The sequence below is a fragment of the Carettochelys insculpta genome, chromosome 24 (genome assembly GCF_033958435.1).
Source record: "Carettochelys insculpta isolate YL-2023 chromosome 24, ASM3395843v1, whole genome shotgun sequence".
Lineage (NCBI taxonomy): Eukaryota > Metazoa > Chordata > Testudines > Carettochelyidae > Carettochelys > Carettochelys insculpta.
In genome coordinates this window covers 10846782-10869668 of record NC_134160.1, presented here as the reverse complement: position 1 = coordinate 10869668, position 22887 = coordinate 10846782, and the positions used below count along the sequence as shown (strand labels likewise).

The 22887-nt window shown below is 62.2% G+C and overlaps 1 protein-coding gene across 2 annotated transcripts in view; it reads left to right on the top strand.

Moving 5' to 3' along the window:
- The window catches only part of AHDC1 (AT-hook DNA binding motif containing 1), a 105523-nt gene that overhangs the window by 66620 nt on the left and 16016 nt on the right, over positions 1-22887 (top strand). For both annotated transcript variants that reach the window (XM_074976322.1, XM_074976321.1), the window contains one exon: positions 18917-19085. In XM_074976322.1, the coding sequence (XP_074832423.1) occupies positions 18917-19085 (169 nt within the window). The remainder of the gene's footprint in view (positions 1-18916; positions 19086-22887) is intronic.

Genomic DNA, 22887 nt, shown 5'->3' with positions numbered 1-22887 from the left:
ACCAGGTGTGGGGCCTGCTGGGGGTACAGCCAGGAGCCAGGTCAGTGCAGAAGCTGGGCTGAGGATCTGTTTGTTTCACAGAGGTGTGGGGGAGCAGGTGGTGAATATTACGGCTCTTTGGCATAGACAGGGCTCTGCAGCCGTCTATCTCACAGCCCTTTACAGAGGTGGTGAGGGGAAACTGAGGCACAGCCGGGCAGTGGCTCGCCCAAGGTCATCTGCAGGCCACTGGCAGAGTTTGGTCTTCTGTGTTCCAGTCCTGTGCCCTGTCCTCTAGGCCGCCCAGCCTCCTGGTGTGACATTGCGTCAGAGCAGGTCCCTCTCCATGGAGATCTTCACCCTTCTGCTGGGGACCCCCCGTGCCCTGTTTGGTGGGGAATGACGCTCAGTGTGAATCCGGTGCCCACTCAATGCCCTTGGGGCTGGGATCCTTCGTGGTCCCCGAGCCACAGGTCCAGCTTCTCTGGGCTCTGATCAGTGCTTGCTGTGAAGTGGCCTGTTAATGCTCATTAGGCTAGTGGGCGTTGTTATTAGCTGTGCGGCGTCGCGCTAGGTGCTGCACTAGTGTGGGGGTCTGTCTACACAGCCGTTGTGCGGTGTGAGTGCAGTGTGTGGTATGTGCCAACTGGCTTGGCTCAGTCTGACTATGACAGTTACAGTGTAGACATACCCAGGGACCTGCCTGGAAGACCATCCCTATGTTATAGGTGGGAACTAAGACACAGAGAGAGGAGATGACCCGGCTGTGGTTACACTGGGGAGCTTTAACCACCTGGCTGTCCTGGTCCCCAAGGAAGGTGTCTGTGCTGTGGCCACACACACACACACAGAGAGAGAGAGAGAGAGAGAGAAAGAGAGAGAGAGAGAGAGCTCCCTACTGCTGGCAACGCCCGGGCGTTCGCAGAGCACACACTTTCCATCTCTGGTCACTGCCGAGCTGGGCTGCATGAATCCCAGTGTCCTCAGAGATGATGGCTGTTCACAGGACCAGTCGCCAGCCCGTCCAGCAGAGGAAGCCAGCTGAGACGTGCATCCTGAGAGCAAAGTGCCCCGCTCTGCTCTTGGGGATCCCAGATAAATCCACAGCGACTCCATCGGTTAACCCTAGTGTAGCTGAGGCCAGACACTGGTGCTGTTGTCTCTGGGTCACAGCAAGCTCTTCCGCATTGGATCTTTGCCCTGTGGGAGAAGGATCTGTTTTCTGAATGGGGCCTGCTTCTGACTGCACTGCCGGAAGTTTTACACCCGTCAGCGATCCATTGACCCCATTTACCCAATGGTAAGCCTCAGGAGAGTTGTTCCCTGTAAGCCGAGCACTTGCTTGGCCATCCAGCAGCAATTCAGGTGCCGCCCAGTTGATTAGCAGAGCTCCCATACCCTACAGCACACATTTCTACTGGTGGTGCACATCTGTGCGTGCCTTGGTGCACATCACAAAATTTATTTCACCCATGGGTGGAAAAAATAGCGGGACCCCTGCTGTGCGCCTCTCTTGCTTTGAGGTACCCCATTTTCCCTCCTCGTTGCACTGCCACCAGCAAGCGTCATGGGCCCTGAACACTGTTGCTGCTTTAAGGATGTTGACAAGCTGTGAGGTGTGCTGGGTGCTTCTGTCCCCAGGTGCACCACACCAGAGCCATATGTTGCGTTATAACACCACAAGGCCCCAGCAACCGAATCCCCGCCAGAGCACGGCCTGGCTCCTCCCCCCCCACCATCGCAGCCACATCACGGTGCATCTCAGAGTCCTGCACCCAGCTGAGTGGGAGCGTGGAGATTCACATGGCCCTGGGGCAGCCCCACACCATCAGTAAGTCATGCAGCATGGTTGCAGCAGTGACGCTGAAGCTTTGCACAGGGTCAGTCCTCTGCAGAATGGCCCAGGGGACCCCATTCTGCTCCCGGGCAAAGGGGGCACACCCTCTCTCGCATGGCCCCCTGTTCCCCCGCAGTCAGAGCCCATGGAGGGGGAGACCCAGTGGAATAGGAAGGGGGAGAAGGTTAGCTGGCCCTGGATGCGTGCAGCCATCCCCCACCAAAGCCTGAGCCAAGGACTGGCCCCCCAGAAGCCCCTGCGAGAGAGTGGGTAAGGAGTGCAGCTGGGAAGCGGTGCCTGTAGTTACTTGCAGAATGGCTCCTCTCCCCCCTCCCCTCTCCGGTGGCCTGAATAGAACAGCAGCCACAGGCCAAGTCTATGTCCCTTTCGCTGGGACGACCCCGGCTGGCTCGCCTTACTGCACAGGGCAGGATGCTGCCTGCACACATATGGGGCATCCAATGCTTCTCGCGGCTCTGGAGGTCCCCTCCCCATTGGTGCACCGAGCCTTGGCAGCATTCACCCCAAAATGCAATGGGGAAACTGAGGCACGACGTGTCTCCGGTCACCAGGTGGCCCCGTGCTGGAGCTGGCAGTAAAACCCAGGCGTGGCCGCCCCCCGTAAACCTAGCCAATGCCCTCTGCCTCAGTGGGTGCTCACCCAGGGGCCACGGGCCGACCCATGGCCCTGTTTCTGGGGCGGGCAGTTTGCAGTGGCCTGGCGCAGCGACCCCGGCAGCGGCCTGGGAAGGGTTAATGGCGATTGTGCTGCTCCTGCAGACAATTAGTACCATCTCGCTGACAACGCCACAGTGCGCTTCCAGCCTCCCCCACCTCCCTCTTCCCGGCCATTTCAGCTGTTTATTCTGAGCCTGCACAATTGGGATTCTGACTGGAGGAGTTGGCTCCCCTGGCTGCCCTCTGACCCGCTGTTGCTGTGGAAACTGGAGCCCATGTAGGGCTCTGATGGCAGGATTACTGAGCCTGAATTCACAATCTCGAACCTCCCTTGAACATATAGAGAGAGCCCCCTCTGCCCCCCCAGCCCCCGTTCCCATGGAACCCAGCTCCCGTCCCAGGCGAAGTCGGGGCGCGGAGTCCTGGGGGTTACACTCCCCATGCCTCAGGAAGGAGCGTGGCCCTGGCAGCCGCAATGCCGGGCTTCTGCTCCCAGCTCTGGCAAGGCCCAAGGCCTAGTGGTTAAAGCCAGGGCCTGTCGCTCAGGTCTCCGGGATTCTCTTCACATGTACGTGGAGGGGATGGTTTTGTTGTGCGGCTGGGACTTGACAGTGCACCAGGACTCCTGGTTTCTAGTCTCGGCTCTGCCCCGCCTCTCTGCCTGTGCCTAAGTTTCTCCAGCTAAAATGGGGCTAAGTGCCCTTTAGCAATCTCGCAGGAGCGGTTGAGAATCCCATGTGAGCCGGTGACAAAACCTCCCATGAGGGCCGAGGGAGCCTGTCTGGGCTCAGCTGATGGGTGTTCATTAAAGCTCAGGGCGAGCCTCACGTGGAAGGCACCATGGAGTGGCAGAGGATCCACACAGCCTGTCCCAGGCCCTGAGTGCCCAGGCTGGCAGCCCGTGGGCTGGGTGCAAGCTCCGTGGGGCTGGCTGTCTCTGAGGGTTGTAGAGCCCCCTGCCCATTTATCATCCTGTAATAACAAGCTCCTTCCTCCCTCCTCTCTGCTAGCTCTCTGGCTCAATCTTCCCTCCAATATTTTCCATCCGTGGGTGAAATAAATTTTATTTGCACCAAAATGTGCAGCTGTGCACCACCAGTAGACATACATGTTGCTGGCCATGGGCCCTCTTCCTGCTACCCCTCTCCCATCTGTGCAGCTGTAGCCATCCAGAGAGTAAATCCCTGGGTCCTGCAACTTTTCTCCGGCCCCCTTTGGCCTCAGCTGCTCCTCCTGGACTTGGGGCTGGTTGCAGCCTCTTGCTCGCTGCCTCCCTCCTTTGCTCCCAGATCTCATGGGGAAGCCGACAGCTAAATAAAGCCTAAATGAGTTGGCGGGGGGGAGCTCCGAGTTTGGATCAGGCTGTGAATCGCCCGGAGAGAGCCCAAGCGGCAGAACCGGTAAATCCACTAGCCCTTGGTTAGAGCAGCTTGGCTCCCCCCTGCCTCCCCTTGCCCCCCTCCAGCTCAAGCTGCACCAGCTCCCCTTGGCCAGACCCATTGGGCCATACGGCGCGTGACCCCCTTGACTCCAGCGGGGCTTCAGGATCAGGCCCTTGTGTACGCAGGGGGAGATGCACTCTGGCACTCAGCTCCGTTTTTTCTCGTGCTGCACATTCATTTCCTCCTATCTGCCAGCGGGGGGTGCGGTGCTGCACACTGCCCCCCAGCTCATCTCCCCAGGCTGCACGAGGGAGGTAGGAGGTACATTCGGCACGCAGCTGGGCCCGTAGGGAACCCCAGGAGAGCAGCAAGCCCCAAAGTGCACCAGAGGCCTCAGCCCACTGCCAGGGGCTGGCTCAGCTCAGGGAGCCCTTGCTGGGTCCCCCCGGTGGGCTTCGGCCCTCTGCCCTTTCTTCAGCCAGCTGCCACTGGAGAAACCAGACTCTTTCCCACACTCCGCTCCCAGCCAACTGCCCCCTGCTGAAACCTGAGCCAAAAGCATCTGCAAGCCTCATGCCCCAGCTGACATTCCAGTTGTGAACAGAACCCTCCCGCCCCATCTGCTGCCTTCTTCCCTCCCCTGCCCTCCCTCCCTCCTCCCCCACACCTGCTCCCCATGGAGTTTCTTCAGGGCTCAGAGCCTGATTTGGCTTCTGATTTCTCCCTGGCTTCCTGCAGGCGCCTTGAGTCTCTGAGGACCTCACCTGCCCTGTGCTCTCCAGGGCCGGCGGGGACATAAGCCCTTGAAGCCTTTGAGAATAAGGTGCCCTGGCCCCTGCTCTAAAGGTCGTCCCCTTTCCTTGGGCCGGGAGGAGAGGGAGAGACCTCAGTGGGCCGTGCCGCTGGCTGAGCATCAGGCTTCGTGCTCCAGGCCACTCAGAGTTGCGTTAGTTGTGATCCGTTAGTCCAGCTCGCTGCCCCTCGGCTCTGCGCCAGTGTGCTGTGCGGTGCGGTGTCCTTTCGGCACCGGTCACACCCCAAAGGCAGCTGCACGGTGCCCCCCTAGCCCCGCTGTGGTACCCCCACGAGTGCTGGTGCAGCAGTGCCCTCGATTGCACGAGCGTCGTGTCTTGGGGTACTGCTGCATGGTACCGTGGGCTGCAGAGGGTGCTGAGAAGTCAGGGCTTCTGTTTGTTTGGAGACCTGGGGGACGGATGTTTTGGGGGGCTCGTTTCCAGGCCAGCTTCAGTAAATGCCCTTTGTCTGCACTAGCTGCTGCGTGTCATGGCGCAGTCTCCCCAATCTGGGCCCAGCCGCTCATTTTGCAGTGTGCCGCCGCGAATGCCCCCCAGACTCTCCCCAGATGGGCTGGTTCCCTGCAGCATCCTGCTCCGGGCTGCCCTGCCAGCTGGTCTGTTGTGCATTGGGCTGCAGCCGGCTCCGTCTGCACCACAGTCAGTTTTGCTGCATTACCCTGCAAAGGTAGGACGCTGGGCTGCAACCAGGCGTCTCGTTGCCAGACAAAGCCTGTGCGCCTGGTTCTCCTCTCTTGCCCCGGCTGTGAAGCACACTGAGGTGAGGGGCAGGCCTCTTGGCTTTGGAAGGTGCTGAGGGCAGAACAATGCCGAGGGACTGTGGACCGAGGCAGGCTTTGCGGGAGTCCGCTCTGGTTGACGTGCATGGAGATCTGAGCTCTTGCCCCCTCCCTGTCACATGCCGCTCTGTGGGCTGGATGCCCCCTGGGGAAAGCAGGCACAGCTGCAGAGCTGGCTGTCGTGGCCTTGTGCATGCCCGGGCTGTGTTTCTTGGGGGAGGGGAGGGCTCCTGCCCCAGGAGCAATGATCTCCTGTTTCAGCCCCCTGAAGTTCAGTGCCCCCGTGCTGTGCCCTCCGGGGGTGTTGCTCGCAGGGAGCTGAGCGTTGGGAGGCCCTTGCTGTGCTCTGGCGTGTCACAGCTGCCCAGCCCAGCAGAGCTGTGCCTGCCCTTCCCAGGCCGCAATCGGCTTAGGTCTGAGGGTGCTGTGCAGCCTGGCACCGTGGGCATTTCCCCGGGGCCAGGTGCCTCCAGGCCTTCCGCCGCTTTCTATCAGAGAAAGCAGGAGGCGCTCCCAGTGTGCTGCCCCTGGGCAGGCATACCAGGCAGGGGAGCTCGTTGGCAGATGCCTCCTTCCTCCACAGCCCTCCTTGTTCCTCCTCAGTGGGGTCTGCCCTTCCCCTTCGCTTTGGGCCTTTCTGCTCAGCACAGGGGGACAGCACAAGATCTCCTCTACCTGCACCCCCCGCCTAGGGTTTTGGGGGAGCCCTTTGCAATTCTCCCATCTTGGAGACGCGGCTTTGCAGAAACCAGAGGTGCCTGCAGTGGGTCAGTGCTGTACAGCCTGCTGAGGCCATCCCGCCCCCCAGAGACGGCCCGTCGGTGGTCTTAGCACATGGGGTCGGGAGAGTGGGACACGTCTTCTCCAGAGAAGGGGAGGGGGTCTTGGTTTGCCTGCATCTCTGTTGGTAGCGTAGCTGAGGGCAAAGATGGGTGACTAGGGTTTTCCCCCTTGTGGTTTGGCGAATATGGAGTTTACCCCATTGGTGTCTGCTGTTGCTGCTGCCTTGCTTAGTTTCCCCACCTTTTTTTTGACCACCACCCCCAAGATAGAAGACTCAGTCCCCTTCTCGGCCTCTCTTCCCCCTCTGACTCTTCACCCACCAAGAGGCACAGCTCTTGTCTGGACTCTACCTCCTTGGGATGTAGATTAATTCCTCTCACCTTTTCCTGGCCTACATCTTCAGCTCAAGGGGCAGCAGTCGGCGCGCGCGCGCGCGCACACACACACACACACACACACACACACACACACACACACACACACACACACACACACACACACACACACACACACACACACACACACACACACACACACACACACACACACACACACACACAGAGAGAGAGAGAGCAGTCAGATACTGAACTATCTGCTAGCTTGGAGCTGGGCATCTTGCAGGGCTGGCTGGTGTGCCCCCGTAGTCTGATCTAGTAGGGTTGGAGCAGGGGATGGGGAATGAGGACTCATGGATTCTATTCCTGCTGCTTCCACTGTTTGACATGGGAAAATCAGCAGCCCTGCTCTGCGCCTCAGTCAACTCACCTGTGAAATGGGTTCACACCCATGGGCCAGGTGAGGGTGGAATCAGAGTCCTTGAGGCCCCCCTTCCCGCCATCCTGTTCATGTGCATGAGGCACTTTGAAGCACTAGGGAACGGCAAAACCTTTGCACTTTAGCAGCTGTGGGACCGTCAGCGTCGTGCCAGGCCCAGCAAGAGGCAGCCTCCTGACAGGTCATACTCTGCCCCATGCTCTGGATGGACTCTGTCTGTGCCCAGACCTGGTGATCTTGTCATCCCACTAAAGCCTTCGGCAGCCGTTGGATTGCCAGCCATGTAGCCCTAGGCTTCCGCATTCATTTGCCTTCCATCGCACTAACGCTGCCCTTCCAGGCAAGCTGTTGAAACCAAACCAGTGCTGGGGGACAGATTCCCCCAAGCGGCTCTTGCTGGGGATGGCCCCTGGCACCCTTTGGAAGCAGTTCTGCCATCACCGATGCAATGTGGCTGCTTGCGCCGTGGGGCTATTATGGGACGCGGGCACATTTGGCTCTTGGTAGAGCTCTCCAGCCCCACCGGAACCCAACTGCAGAGAGCGAACCATCCTTCAGAAGGAAACTGCTCCATCAACGCCCTTCAGCAGCTGCGTTCTCCTCAATTAGAAGAGGTAATGGAGCAATTTATGGGCATCTCCAAAGTGATGCCTGAGTGACAGGCGGCATGCAATCAGCGCCGGGGCTCCGCCAGCAACTTGTGTTTTTCCAATTTGAATGAAACGCTCCCTGGCAAAAATCATAACAAATCCCCCAGGGCGGCAGGCGATGGCTGGGCTCTGGGGTAACCAGCCTCTTTCCCCAGCTCCATCCTCAGCCAGGACTAGCCTGGGGCCCTCTTTGATTGTGCCGGGGCTGGAGCCTGGGGCAGGGGCCCACCTTTCTGCTCAGCAGGAGAGTGCATGTCCTTGCAGAGACTGTCCTGGAGAAAGGATATGGCTTCAGAGTTTTTCTAGGCGCTCCATCCCCTGGAGCAGAGCGGTGCCCCTGGCCCAGCACCAAACCGGGCTGCCCCTGAGCCAACCATCTCCATCACCGAGGAAAAACCGCAGGTGTCTCCTGCTTAGAGCAGGAGTCTGGGAGGCAGGGCTCCTGGGATCCGGGCCCAGCTCTCAGAGAGTCACAGGGCTGGTGGATTTGAGCAGGACTCATGCATCTGACTAAGCAGGTCTTTGCCCACGAAAGCTTACACTCCAAAATGTCTGTTAGTCTCCAAGGTGCCACAGGACTTCTTGTTTTTGAGCAGAGCTGGGGCTCTGAGTCAGGACTCCGGGGGTTCTCTTCCCGATGCTAGAACCAGGCTGCTGTCTAGACAGCTGGAGAAGGGGCTTGGGATCAGGGCTCCATCTCAGGCTCTGCCCCTCGCTGGCTGCGGGACCGTGGGCAACTCATGTAATTTTGCAGAGCCGCGCTGGTAAAACAGGTCTGACCACACTTCCCTGCCTCGCAGGTGTGTGCCAGCCAGCAATGGGCACCCTGGGATCCCGGAGCACGCAGCTCTGCGGAAGCAGCCAGTGGGATGCTCTCACTTCCTGCCGCTAGGCCTTGGCGCCAGGTGTAAGCGCTCGTGGGGTGGGGGGCAGGAGAGAGGGGCAGGGGCTGGGTGCCGGGGGCAGCATGATTGCAGGAGCAGAGAGAAGAGGGGCAGCAGGGCAGGGAGGGGGCCTTGCAGGCGACAAGCTGGGGTGCCCTGTGGTGCAAGATGGAGGAGTGATGGAGAGGGCAGCATGTGGCTGAGCTGGGGAAGGCGGAGGGGCAGGAACCAGTTGTACAGGCACTTGGGGCAGGGGAGAGGAGTTGGCCCAGTGCTGCCCTGGCGGGGGGATGTGGCCTCACAGCATCAGCACCAACCCCCTTCCCTCCACTGGCGATATCACGTCCCCACTCAGACCCGCTCCTTGGGACACAGCAGTAGCTCCCCGGCACTCCCCGTGGGCCGACCACCGACTGCTCTGCCCCGCAGGGTCTGACCCACAGCCCCACAGCCCACTCTGCCTGGTGTGAACGCCAGCGTGGGGCTGGGGCCGCAGGGCAGCTCTCCCCGCCCAGTGCCCCACAGGGCAGGGAGCTCCGGGAGCAGGTGTGTTCCCCAGCCCCTCCCAGCCAGGTGCGGTGGGGCCGGGTGCGGTGGCTGGCTGGCCGGGGCTCGCTCGCTCTCTGCAAACGGCAGAGGGGGTGCACTGGATCGGGTGTTTGCGTCCCATGCCCGATTGACATGCTCACGTATGCATTACACGCACACACACACGCACTCACACTCACACACTCACACACACATTCAGCTGCCAGGGTCTGTGCAGCAACATGCCCCCCTCGGCAGCTACCCCAGAGCCCGGCTCGGTCCCCGCCGGCCCGTCCGAGCCTCCTGTGCGAATGGCTGGGTCTCCTGGGAAACCGGCTCCCTGGCCAGGAGCTTCCGCTCGGCGAGCGCGCGCCTCCGAACGCCAGCCCACTGGCGCGCGCCTCATAAATCCTGCCAGGGAATTCTGCCCTGCTGGTCTAGCTGCTTTCTAAAATTGGCCAAGGGAGGGCTCTGCCTCCCCCCATCTGCCCGGCCCGGCCCGGTTGGCTGGTGAGTCACCGGCGCCGCAGGCGACGTGCAGGGGCTGGGTGGGTTGAAACCCGGCCTGGGTTCCTCGCTCTGCAGGGCAGGATGGTGCCTGGGCCCTGCCAACCTCCAGGCCAGGCTCTGTGGTAGTGGGGCAGGAATGGCTGCAGTCCCTCAGGTGCCAAACCTCAGCCAGTCTCAGCACCCGGGCCCAGCCACGCCTCTGCTTCCTGGGGCTCGGAGCTGCGGTGGGAGCACAGTGCCGGGAGCCTGGGCGGGGTGCACGCACCTGTCTGGCTGCAGAGAGCTCTGCCGCCCCCCGTCTGTGCCTTTCCATCCTCCTCGCGGCCGGGCAGCCCCGCCTGTGGAGCGCTAGACCTTGGGACGGGCACGCTTCCAGCTGGCGCCTTCCAAATGTTACTGGCCTCTCAGCAGCCAGCCTGCCAGACCTTAACCCACTCTCTGCCATAGACAGGAGTCAGCTGCACCCTGCAGACTCCTGGGGGGGCAGTTAGAGCCTGTCCCTCCCCCCCAGGCTCCAGCTGGGCTTCCATAGCCAGCCTGAGCTGGGCAGCATGTCCCCCGTGGGCTGGCGCTCCGCCCCCGGTCTGTCGCTGTGGGGTTACCTATGGGGTCCCGGGGGGCAGGGGCAGACACAAGGCCCAGGAGTGGCACATGGGGAACTGGGCAGGTAGAAGCTGAGGTGGGAAATAACCTTACCAGGGACAATAAAGCCGCCCCCCAGGCAAGGCTGAGAGCAGAGGCAGGCGTCAGCACGGCCCCTCTGGAGGCCGGCGGCACAGCCGTTGCAAGGCATGCTGGGACGGGGAACTGCTGGAGGAGACAGCCCCATCTCTAGCTCAGCGGGGCGGGGGAACAGAGCTGGCACCGAGGAAGGCAGCTAAATTTAGCCCCTTTCCCCGCGAGCTCTCTCTGAACTGCAGCTCCCTGTTCCAGCCGGCCGAGGTGCCATGGCTTCGGCAGTCCATCTGTCAGCTGATTTCCCAAGCCCCCCGCTTGGGACGGGGAAGGGGTGGGGAGAGAAGGAGCCAGAGGGGCTCTGCTGCTGCCCCGCTGGGAGGAAACGAGGCCGGCCTTTCGGGGTAGAACCTCCCACCTATGGGCGGGGTGGGGAGACGAGGTTGTTGGGCCTGGTGACCTGCCTGGCAGCCCCTGCCCAACTGCCTGGAAAGGCCCCTGTCATCGTGTGCTACCAAAGCCCCCTGGGCTGACCGGGCTGAGTATCAAAGGCCTTGTCTCCTCCAGGTGGCAGTCAAAGGACCCCACCGACGGTGCCCCTTGGAGCTTGCAATGCCCGGGCTGTGTGCGCCCCACAAGTGCCGATGTGCCTGCCCAGGAGGAGGGCCGTCTGTCCGTCCGTCCCGTGTGGCTGCAGCACCAGCCTCTCTTGGGGTTTCCTTCCAGCATGGCCGGGGAGACAGACGTGCAGAGCTGCTCCCCATCAGACAGGCTCCCTGGCCCTGGCCCACACTGTGCCCACGCTCCCAGAGTGGGGTGGTGTGAGCCGCGGTGGCGAGGAGTGGGCTCGGGGTGGGAAGGTTGGGCTGATCCAGGGCAAGGGGAGGCTGCAACAATGGCTCTCTGGTGCCTTCGGTGCCCCCATAGCCGCCTCCACTCTAGGCGGAACTGCCCCTCTCGCAGTGCCTGGCGAGCAGACTGCAGGGCATGGCAGCGGGGTGGGCTGCACCTGTGTGCCCAGGAATGGAAGGGCCGGGCCAGCAGGCTGGGCCGTGGGGCAGACAGGAGGTGGGGCTGAGCCCTGGAAGTCAGGGGAACACGTTTTTGTGGGGGCTGGTCCGGCTGATTGCAGCAGAGTCGTCCCCCGCCCGCCAGCATCCCAGAGGGGGAGGTGGCTTCACCGGGTGCCTGCCTGCCATGAAGATCTCTGGGAAGGGGAGGCCAGCTGGCATGCTGCTCTCTGTCGGGAGCGTCCTTGGTGAGCTTTGCTCTTGGCTGCTTGTGTCCAGGCCAGAGCCTTGGCTGGCTGGGCTTTGTGCTTGGCCTGGCGTGGACAGCCCTGATCCCAAGTGGCATTTGCCGGAGAGGTGAGGAAGGGGGGGGACCGTCTCTAAGGCACCCTGCAGGGGTCCTCGTCTTCTGGAGACTGCATGAGCCCTGCGGGGGCCAGCCAGGTGGCCGTGTCCACGCCTGTCACTCTAGATGCTCTACAGATGGAGGCCTCTACCCCTCGCCGAGAGCTCGCTTGTCGCCAGCTCCGTGTGCCAGGTCTCCTACCCAAATCCAAAGAGTGGGAGTTTCCCAGGCGGTGCCCATAACGGGGCCATCTGCCTGGCAGTTCTGCACCCCGCTGCCAGGCTCCCCGCGACGGAGCTGCTCTCGCGTGCAGCTCTTTCTCCATTCGCTCTCGCCGGGAGAGGGGAACTGGGCTCACGTCCCCGGCTCACTCCCCAATCCCTCTCTGGCCCACTGAGCGCCATGCGCCGCGGAAGGCTCTGCACAGATGACCTAGTGCTGGTGCTCCAGTGGGGCTCTCGTGGTAGTGCCAGGGAAGCCAGCCGCTGAGGTAAGTCTGCTGCGCCCGTTACCTACGGTGAGATGCTCTGGCCATCTGTTCCGGTTCCTCGTTACAACTGCAAAATAGAAAGCATCAGCGGTGGAGGAAAGGAAGGATCGGGTGTCGCGAATAGCGACGGGAGCACGGCTGGGGAGAGGGTTGGTCTTTTCTGCAGGATGATGGTTATTGTTAACGTCAAACAAAACCCCTCTCCCGTGCGTACACACCCCTTATCTGGCATATCACCTCCAAAGCCCAGCTGGAATTAACTGGACAAAATGGCTTTATTGATCTCCACCTGGCCCTAAATCTTCACCCAGCCAGTCTGTGGCCTTGTTACCAAATTGATCAGGAGTCTTGCAATAGTTCTGTTGGTTTCCTGAATCCCCAGCTCCAGGAGCCATGGGGTTTCTGTGAGCAGTTCAGGTTTCCTTGGGAGGCAGGGAGATTGTTTCTTGCTTGGAAGTGTCCAAGACAAATACAAAAGTGCTGCTACACTTTGTGATTTTGTAAGGCCACTTGTGATGGAGGGAGGCCTGACTTATGGTTTTCTACTGCTGGGCTTGGCTGTGCTGCTGTCCCACTGCTGTTCTGTGTGAGCTGCTGCCCCAGCGGAAAGCAAAGGTGACTTGTAAGGCTGTGGGCCAGTGATGGAGGGGCCGCTGTTCTGTTCTGGAGGGCATTGGGAATGAAGAAGACAGGACGGGGCAGGAGGGGACTGGTTCAAGTCAGGACAGAGGGAAGTTGGTAGAGAGGGGGGTGAAGCTAAGAGTGGTCTAACGGGGGTTCTCAGGTAGGGATTCTGCGGCATGGACAAAGCTGTGTGCACAAATTTCTCTTCTGAGGGCTCTCCCCTCACTGGGGGCATTTGTGTGAACAGTGGGGCCGGGGGGTTGTGGGAGAAAGCCAGGGCTTGCAGTTGCTACACCAAGGTACCGCCCAACGCAGACACATTGTGGGTGGCCCTGGATAAAAGACTGCAGTTGTGAATCCATACCAGCTCTGCACCAGAGCAGCATGCAGGAGCGAGCCCAGGCTGGCCGGGGATGCGTTAGCCTCATGTGCCGCGGGGTTAGAGCAGCTGAGCATATGCACGGTTCATCTCTTTGGCAACCCTGCTGCAGCACCCTGCAGGGCCGGGCAGCCAGCGACTCCCTGAATCCGGCATCCCTCACAGGCAGGTCTGTGAACTCCATTGGCTTTTGGAGATAGGCGTTCTGGGGCTGCACCGACCCCTTGCCATCAGCCCCCGATCCTTCCCTCCGCGGCAGCTGTCTCACCGGGGTAAAGGGAGGTGCAGTCTCTGGTCGGGCTTCTGGTTCGCATCTTAAGCCCTCAGTTCTCATCCTCAAAGCTGCGGGTTTGGACAGACTCTGCTTTTGCCGTGTTACACTGCTGGCCTGTTGGATCACATCACCTCGGGCATCACCCAGACCAGGGGCCGTTGTGGCAGGTGCTGCCCAGCTGTAGTGTGAGAAAGACCCTGCCTGGAGACTTTCAGCTCCAAAGAGACACAAGGCGGGGCTGCTGCTGCCTCCTTGTACGGACCGGGAGCCAGGACATGGACGGACGAATTGGTTCCCCCCAGAGAAGGCCGCGGATCAAATCCCAGCTCGTCGAGTCTGCGTTCGCAGCCGGGAACAGTCCTGGGCGTAGGCAGGGGAGAGGAAGAGACGGCCATTGGGCTGGATTCTTCCCTGGCGTAAGCACGTCCGAGCTGGGAGTGACTCTGCCCTGGGGTTTCTTTGGAGCGCGCTCAGCGAAGAACTCTGGGTTTGTTTCTCTTTGGCATTTCTCTAGCGCTCCGAGAAGGGGGATTTCTCTTCCCAGCCCTGCGGCCGGGGGCGGGGTCTGGGCCTGGCCAGGCCCCATCTGTGCATTTTTCCTCTGCACTTTGTAGCGCTAGTTGAACTCACTAGCACGCCCGGCTGTGGGGGTGCCTGGGGCAGGGGGAGAGTTCGGGCACTGCCCGGTTCAGAGCTCTGGTGGGCAGCACGGGTGACGGTGTTGTTCCGTTCTCGGGTGCTGTGAAGCAGCCCAGGTAACTGCTGAGGTCAGGCCCTTGAGACGCTACCCACAGCCCCTTCGCCTCTCCCCGCGACAGCCGCCTCCCCTCCAGCCCAGCCACCCTGCTCTGCTGAAGGCCTCCCCCGCACCCCCTTCTCTGGACCCATCTGTGTGGATCCCCTGCTGCTGTGGGGGACATGAGCCTGGGAATCCAGGCCTGTTTGCTTCACTGTTTGCCTTGGCAGAGGGCCCTGCTTTCCCCAGCTGTGGAAACGGTGATGAGACTGACCCGCAGTGGCGGGGAGGGGAGCAGTGGTGGTAATGGCTCTCCCACAGCCAGCAGACACTGCCCTCTCCCAGGCAGGGACCCTGCCTTGCACAGGTTCTGCAGTGCCCGGGGAGCAGGCTCTGGGCAGGTCCGTGCGTCAGCTGCAGGGTGCACGGGGAGCGAGATGGGGAGGAGCCGCAGGAGCCCGAGGGGGCAGGAGGCTGGGGAGCAGGGTTGCGTAGGCCCACAGAGGGGAGGGCTCTCAACACAGACTCCTGTAGCTTTTCAGGCCAGAAGGGCCCTGGAGCATCTGCTGCAACCCGCTGCTGAGCACAGGAGAGGGGCTGAGTGGTGGGAGGTTAGACGAACATGGGAACCCCTGAGCTCACCTGGCCGGGAGGCAGCGCCTGCTGATTTCCATTCATGTCAGCAACCCCGGGGCTGGCTCTGGGCACGTTCGCTAGATGGAGCAGGTTGGGTCGGGTGGGAGAGGACCAGGGATGGGGGGAGCACAAAACCCCAGCTACAAAGGCAGAGGGGCAGAAAGAGGGAGCAGGTTTGTTTGGGGGATGGCTGCAAGCAGTGAGAGAGCTCCGGGGGCAGGGCCCCCCTCCCAAGCACCGGTGGTCAGTGGGTGAGAGGAGGAGTCTTGGAGCCAAGGAGAAATCGGCCTGGGGAACGGGGAAGCCCGGGGAGGGTCAGGGGTTACACCCCCGGGGGCCAGCAGGGGACGCTGTTTCAACACAGCCTCCAGCTCAGCGCAGGCCTCAGCTGGCAGCCTCCCGGGCCGGCAAATGTCTCTTGCCGGCCTGTCTGCACAGCGGCGGCGCGGCATCGGTGCCCATGCTCCGCTGTGCGCTGCCGGCCATGCCCGCCTCAAGCTCCTCTGACGGCAGCTCCTGCCCTCTGCGCACAGTGAGTCGCTCCCCCGTGGGGGGCTGGGGCGGCGGGGCGGGGCGGGGAGGGGGGGTTGGCGTTACAGCTCAGGGATCTCCCCAGCACCCCCGGCCGGGGGCTGCTGCATCGGTGCGCAAGCAGCCTGCCAAAGCCTCTCCCTGACCCCATCCTTGCGCGGGCGTGCGGGGCTGGGCTGTGCCCAGGGATGCTGGTGCTCACTGGAGGCTCCCTGTGCCCGCTAGTCCTTGCTCTGACTCTCCCCCGCTGCCTGGCAGCCCTGTCTGCCCGCTGGGCTCAGGGCTGCTCAGAGTGGGCCTGATCACAGGGGGCTGACCCCACCCCCAGCTCAGCACCAGACTGAATTCAATGCTTTGCCCTTCCCAGGGTCACCTCCTCCGGGGGGGGGGGAGTGCCTAGCACTTCAGTGGGGGCCCCTGTTGCCCCCCATCCCTCGGCCGGGGGGCAGAGGCTGCTGAGCAGCGTCCCAGGAGAAGGGAGGGCTGGGGGAGTCTGCGCCTCTGCTTCCTGCCACCAGGAAGCCTGAAACTGTTAAACTAATTAAAGATTTTCAGCAGCAGGATTAATCCTGGGCGGGGGGAGGTGGCGAGCCCAGGTAGTCGGAGGATATTGGATTTCTGAAAGGCAAGTCAGCACTCTTCGGGGGCTGTTATCTTTCCGAGGCTCCAGGGGTCAGGAGGTGGAAAACAGAGGTGACTGCAATCTTTCTCACACAGCCCCTGTGCCTTGCTCCTCTCTGCTGCCTCTCTCCGGCTCCCCCCCCAAAACCGCCACCGCCGTGCATCTCTCGCATTCTGCCCATGCCTCTGCTCGCGCTTGTGTGGTCTCCAGTCGTGTTTTGTAACCAGGGAGAGAGCGAGAGGGAAAAAATCCCCCTGGCTAACAAGCCGGGAATGGTGAAGTCCAGAGCTCCTAATGCAGAACATGTGGCAGCTGCCTGAGGCGGAGCAGAGGAGGTGAAAGTGTACATTGTGTGCGCGCATCCCCCGCCCGCCTGCCCCCCCACCCCGGCCCTGGGCTGTGTCTGGGAGCACTCAGCCTGCCCCAGCCCAGGGGGGTCGGCTCTGCCAGGACGCAGCTGGGGGGGGAGCTCCCCGCCCCCTGACACATGCATTGCCGAGGCGCCTGCCCCCCAGCTGCGTCTGAGCCGGGCCGGCCGTGCCCGGCAGGGAGGGGAGCAAGCGATCAGGTGGCAGCAGTGTCGCCCGGTGCCCAGGGGATAACCCAGGGGAGCGAGTCACAGGAGCCCTCCCTGCCCATTCTCGTTCCCAGCTGGCTCTGCTGGCCGTGGCGTGGGTGGGAGCCAGAGGCGCCCCGCCGGAATGCGGAGGAGTTACCCTTTGCACCCGGCTTCCAGGGAGCGCGCGGCGGTTATCTGCATGAGCCAGCCTTGCCATTGGCGACTCACCGCCAAGGGGCCCCCGCGCTGGCTGCAGTCAGGGCCCTCTCCGGCCGGCCAGCTGTGTGCCAGGGCAGGGGTGGAGGGAGGAGAAGGCTTTGGCGCGGCCAGGGGTCCATCCCCCTTACTCCTATGGTGCAACGTCAGGGGACTCAGCTGTTGCTGGGGCAGGCCCCCTTATCCCACCCCTGTGCCTAGCATAGCCATGTCTTCCCGCCCCTCTGTCTTTGGGGGCCAGCAGTGGATTGGAGTCATCTCCTGCCTCTCCGCCTGTCTGCTCGGCAGCTGCTCTGGGCTGTGCCTAGTCGTTAAGAGGCTTTAATAACCCAGAGCAAGTGTGGTCTTGTTACAGCCAGAGAGGAGTCGGTGAGAGCGCTGGCGGGAGCCGTGTGCGTGTCGGTGACTGGCTGTCTCGGGAGGTGCATGTGCCTTGCTCTGGGTGTGTTCATGTAACTCGGTGCCTGGCATGAGCCGGCCCTGATTTATACCGGCATCAAGGTGGCGTAACTGTCCTGAGTCTGGAGGAGCTGACACGGCTCTGGCCCCATTCCAGTCCTGGTGGCAGGGCAGGCTCCTAGTGTCTGACTGGTTGCACTTGGATTGAAAGGAAAGCGGTGCTCCGGGGGCGAGTGGGATCCCAGGGGCTGTTCTGGGAAGCCATCCGGGTGCTTCCTGCCTGCCTCCTCCCAGCTCCCGGCTCATTCGCAGCTGCATGTGAGAGTAGACCGGTCTTTCGAGTGCATATTTTGCTGCCCTGTGGTGCAACCGTACACCGCCCAGGCCAGCAGCGGCAGCAGCTCTGCAGGGCTGGAGGCAGAGCTGCCTGTGTTTCTGTGCCAGGCAGGAGACCAAAGGCTGGGGAGGGGAAGGGATGTGGACTGAGGAACTGACAGGTCTGAATTCTCCTTCCCTGGCTTGTTGATCGGCTGTCACGCTAATGCAGGCAACAGGAACAGTCTGGATCAGGCGGTGTGTGTGTTGGAGAAGGACACAGGCAGACTGGAAGAAGGACAGTCAGACAGGCGAAGGGTGGGGAGCAGACAGACAGACACACATGGGAGAGGTATCAGCAGACATACAAAGACAGGGCGACTCCCGCGCTCGGTTGAGGAGACACACAAACCCGCACAGAAGGATCCAGAGGAAAAGAGTCAGTGACACACAAAGACACGGGCACACAACCCAGGAGAGGCTGGTTGACACACACCAACACCACCTCACAAAGAGAAGGTGCAACACGCTGCAGGCGAGACAGACACACACGCACACAAGCCCCCACACCAACACGCACAGAGAGGGAAAAGCACAGCCGAGCAGCATGCCCCGAGGCAGAGGGAACTGTGGGTACCGGCTTTAGCTACTGCCGAGCTGAGAGCTTGGCTGATTTCCTTTAGGGCTCGGCTGGATCCTGAGTGAGACAGGCAAACGGATGGATGCGAGACAGAGAAGCCAGGAGAGATCGAGGGGGGATGTGGCTGAACTGATGAATGGTGGCTGGGCAGACGGGGGATCACCCTGGAAGCTCTTTTCACATGGAAAAACACTGGCAATCTCAGCTCCTGGCTTCCAATGACGCCTCAGGTGGGGCAGGCCGGGCCCTGTGGGCAGGAGCCAGCCAGGACTGAGCCATGGCTGCCTTTCCACCCGGCTGATCAACAGCCACCTAGGTACAGAACGCTGCACCAGCTGTGACCTAGGGAGAAAGGGGGGCGGCACCCTCAGTCCATGGTCAGAGAGAGCCGGCGCTCACCCGTCAGTTCTCTGCTGCACGTTTGGGTGGAGGGGGGAGAGCGGCTTAGACAAACAGACAGTTGCAGACAGCTGGGTAGGCGTGAATGCCTGTGCTGCTATCTGTACCCGCTCGCTCTCGCGCGCACACATGCACACAGGCTGAATAACCCGGTGGGAGCCTGTGTTTAAGATGCCAGAGTGGAGCACGATTCAGCCCAGTGCCACACTGGGCTGTGTGCTGCTGTTTGCAGGTGCCCCCTTTGCCAGCAGCCCAGTGACGAGGGCTGGTGGGCGTGGGTGAGAGCCACCGCCCCTTTTTACGCCAGGCACCAGCCTGCCCCCTACGGAAGGGGCTTCTTCTGGGCCTGTTTGTCTGGTGCTGGAATAATCCCCCGTCACCTCCAGGCCATTGCCCCAGCCCAGGACCCTGCATTCCCCACCGACCCTCCGCTAATGCGTCTGGTCTGTCTGCTGCTCTTTGACAGATGGGAGCTCCCTCCCTTGCCAGCCCATCGGCCTGGAAAACGGAGCCAGCCCACCAGCCGAGTGGTTCCAGCGCGCCCAGGGCTCCGGGCTGCGCCAGCCCAGCAGTGAGACAGAGGGCGGCGAGAGGAACTTCAAAGTGAACCTGCATTGCAAGCACTCGCGGCCAAGGTAATGGCTTCAGGGCGCAGGGCAGCCCAGTGGTAGCGGCCGGTGAGGGGGAGGCAGCTCCAGGGTATTGGGGGTGGGGGCAACCCCATGGTACCTACAGGGCATGGGGGAGCAGCTGTGTGTTACCTACAGGGGATGGGGAGCAGCCCTATGGTATCTATAAGGGATCGGGGAGCAGCCGCATGTTATCTATACAGGATGGGGAAACAACCCCATGTTACCTGCAGGGGATGGGAGATCAGCCCTGTATTATCCATAAGGGGTGAGGAAGCAACCCCATGTTACCTACCCAAGATGGGGAGCCACCGTGTATTATTGCTAAGGGATGAGGGTGCAGCCTTGTATTATCTGTAAGGGTTGGGGGATCGGTCCCATGTAATCTGTAAGGGATGGGGGAGCTGCCACACGTTATCTATAAGGGGTGGGGGCGCATCCCCCATGCTACCTACAGGGGATGGGAGCAGTCCTATGTCATCTATAAGGCATGGCGGGGGGAAGCCTTGTATTACCTTCAGTAAAGGGGGAGCAGCCCTGTTTTACCTACAGGAGATGGGGGACTAGCTCTTGGGTATCTATAAGGGGTGGGGAGCAGCCCTGTGTTATCTATACGGGTTGGGGGCACAGCTCCATGTTACCTGTAGGGAATGGGGGAGCTGCTCTGTGTTATCTGTAAGGGCTGGGGGCAGCCCCACGCGATGTCTAAGGGACGGGGGTGCAGCCCCTTGTTACCTGCAGGCAAACAGGGAGCAGTTCTGGTTCATTTCTCCCAGGGGCTGGAGGACGGCCCATCTGGAATTGGGCCCGCAGCTCCGACTCGCCCCGGAGGTTCCAGGGAGCCCCGCGGGCGGCTGGTGCTGCCCACGGAGCTGCCCCTTCGGCGGAGCTGGCATGCTGCGGAGGGGCCGTGCCCAGGGTTGAATGGGGCCTTTGTGTTCTCCCCTCTGCTCTCCCTCCCACCCCCAGCAGCTGAATCCGGGCTGGGCCTGCCAGCGCTGCCTCCCCTGGAGCACCTGCCTGTGCCCAGCAGCGAGCATCCGTCTGCTGCAGCTGCCATGGGGTGGGTGGTGCCTGGGCACTTCACCCCAGCCTGGCACTCGGCACTACAGCTGGGCAGAGCTATGGGGCAGTGGGGCAGAACTGCGCAGCTCATGTGCCAGCTCCACTCGTTCGAGCACCTGGCTTGGGAAAGGCCCATGGTCAGCTCTGGGCATTCCCCACCTCTGTTCAGCTTCCCCCCACCCCGCCCTCCCCGGGGAGTTTTGCTGTGGGAGGGGCTCCGAGTCAGAGGGCACCTCCGTCTCTCTGCCTCTCTGGTCTTTCTGTGCTGGATTGTGACACCAGGACTGGCAGAGCTGGGCAGGAGCTGCAGGCTGGGACAGAGGGGTACTGGCAAAGGTGTGCGGGGAACCCAGGACTGGCGTAGCAGGGGGTGTAGGCCAGGAGTGAGGGGCACTGGCAGAGCTCTGGGGGGAACCCAGGACTGGCGTAGCAGGGGGTGTAGGCCAGGAGTGAGGGGCACTGGCAGAGCTCAGGGGGAGCCCAGGGCTGCCCAGTGTCCAGAGCTTGCCCAAGGCCCATCCCTGCCTCCTCTGTCACCAGTGGTGTGGCAGTGGTGCCACAGGGAGCCTGGTCAGCATCGTTAACCCTGAGGGGAAACTGAGGCGTGGGACAGCACAGCGAGCTGAGGGCAGAACTTGGGCCTCCTGGGGGAGCTGCCTTCCCCCCTCTGCGGCCACAGGCCCGCACTGCCTCTCCCCGAACCCTGCTCCCACTGACAGCCACATGGGGTGTTTGCTCCCTGCTGGCGCTGGTGCTTTTCCGTGGGATCCTGACCCTTCTCACTCCACATCTGGCCAAGTGTTGCCTGGAAACGGCAGCCGTAAGCACGGGGTGTTCTCAGGGGAAGGGGGCGGGAGAGGAAGGGGAACCAGGGCCCCTGCCGGTGCGTGAAAGGCAGGCGCCGGGAGCCAGAGCTGAGCCGCGGGGCAGACGCTGCCGAGGACGGACACGTAGTGGGGCCGAAATGCCCGAGGCAGGGGAGAGACGGGGCCTTCCGTCCCAGCCTGCGGAAGGGGTGGTGGGGGGCTCTGGACAGCCTGGCGCAGCGCCCGGACAGGCCTAGCACACGGCAGTGCCCAGCCGGGCCTGCCAAAAGCTGAGGTCACTTCCTCCGGCAACTTTCCATGAGAGCAGAGCTGGAGGGGCCGGAGCGGTAGGGGTGCGGAGCAGGGCAGGGGGGGCATGAGCAATTGGAAGGCCAGGGAGGGGCCGGGAGGGAGGGAGGAGGGGTCCAGAGACGGGGTAAGGCCTGGAGGGAGGGGGCAGGAGCTGGTCTTTGGCTGCCTCAGTCTCCCGTGGAGGTCCAGCCTGGGGAAAGCTGCTGCGTGGCCCTCCTGGAGCCTGGGGTGTCCCCTCCCTGCCCCTCTGTGGTGAGGTGCCATTTTCCTGCCAGGGCGGGGGAGGGAGACCAACCCCTCCCCTTCCCCTTATGTCTGGCACACGGCTTTTGTTTGGTGGCTGGGGGTGGGGGACGACACGCCTGCCCCAGCAGCTCCATATTTAGCCTGTGCAAAGCAATGAGGCCGGAACAGTTGGGTCCAGGCTAGGAGCAGCCTGCACCCCTGCTGGGTCCCGCCCCAGACTCCTGCTGTGGTGCCGGCACAGGGGCTGTTGGTGTGTGTTTAGTACGGCGGGGGTGCTGACGGTTGGCGCCCGAATAGGGGAGCTGCACGCGCCTCTGGGGGCTTCTGTGGCAGCACAGGGCTCAGTGCAGGCCTGGTCAGGGCCCAGAATGCAGGCGGGACCTGGCACCTGGACGTGAAAAATCCCAGGCCCCAAGAGGCGCGCAGGGGCCGGGATACCTAGCACCCACCCGGCTGGAAGGCTCCTCCCTTGGCCTGGGGGCAGCCGCTGCAGAACCCTGCCTGGACATGGCAGGGTGTGAGCCCCAGTGCCCCAGGGAGTAGCGGCAAGGCCCTGGAAGAGGTTGGCTCTTGGGGAAGGGTTTCAGCGCATGGAGAGGAACGTCCCCATTGCAATACACGCTGCCCATCAAGGTGCGGGATGTTACACTGGGATTTCTCCCCGCCCCTTGGGCTGCCGACAAGGGTCCCCAGCCTGTCCTCCAAGAGCCAGACCCCGGCCCCCAGGAAGCCCTGCTCCATGAAGAGCCAAAGACACTCTCTGCCTGGCGGTGATGGGGCGATGGTCCTGGGGCATCTCCGCTCTGGTCCCATCCCTCCTTGGGGACAGCTGGGAACAAAGAACTATTCTCTCGCAGTCCCCTTCCTTCCTCTTGGGCCGGAGGGGAGGGGACGACCCCGCTGTAATTGATCCCGTTCCAAACCGTGGAGCCAGGTGCCTTGCGGTGGCGTGGCAGGAAAGGGGTGACCGCCCCACACAAAGGCAAACACAAAGGGGCTTTCTGCAGGCCGCAAGGCACACAGGTTGCAAACTTTAAGCAGGAGCGGGGGAATAGTTCTGCTAAGGGGGAGGGGGGGACCCAGGAGTGCACAGGCGTGACCGGTTAATATGCATAAACACTTGGAGGAGGATCCACAGCTCACAGGGGACACCTAGCGGCGGTACTTCCGCAGAGCCCTGTCCCTTGGCGTGGGCTGCTCTGTGTTTCCAGCCTCGTGCAGGAGCAGGAGGCCACTGGAGCAGGCTAGCAAAGGCGCAGGAGGTCCCTGGCCTGTGCAGCAGGTGTACAAGGTCCAGGGGCAGCAGCCCAGCCTGTGGGACAGGCTGCAAAGGCCAGGGCAGATCTCCAGCCCAAAGCTCAGATGTGCCAGACACAGTC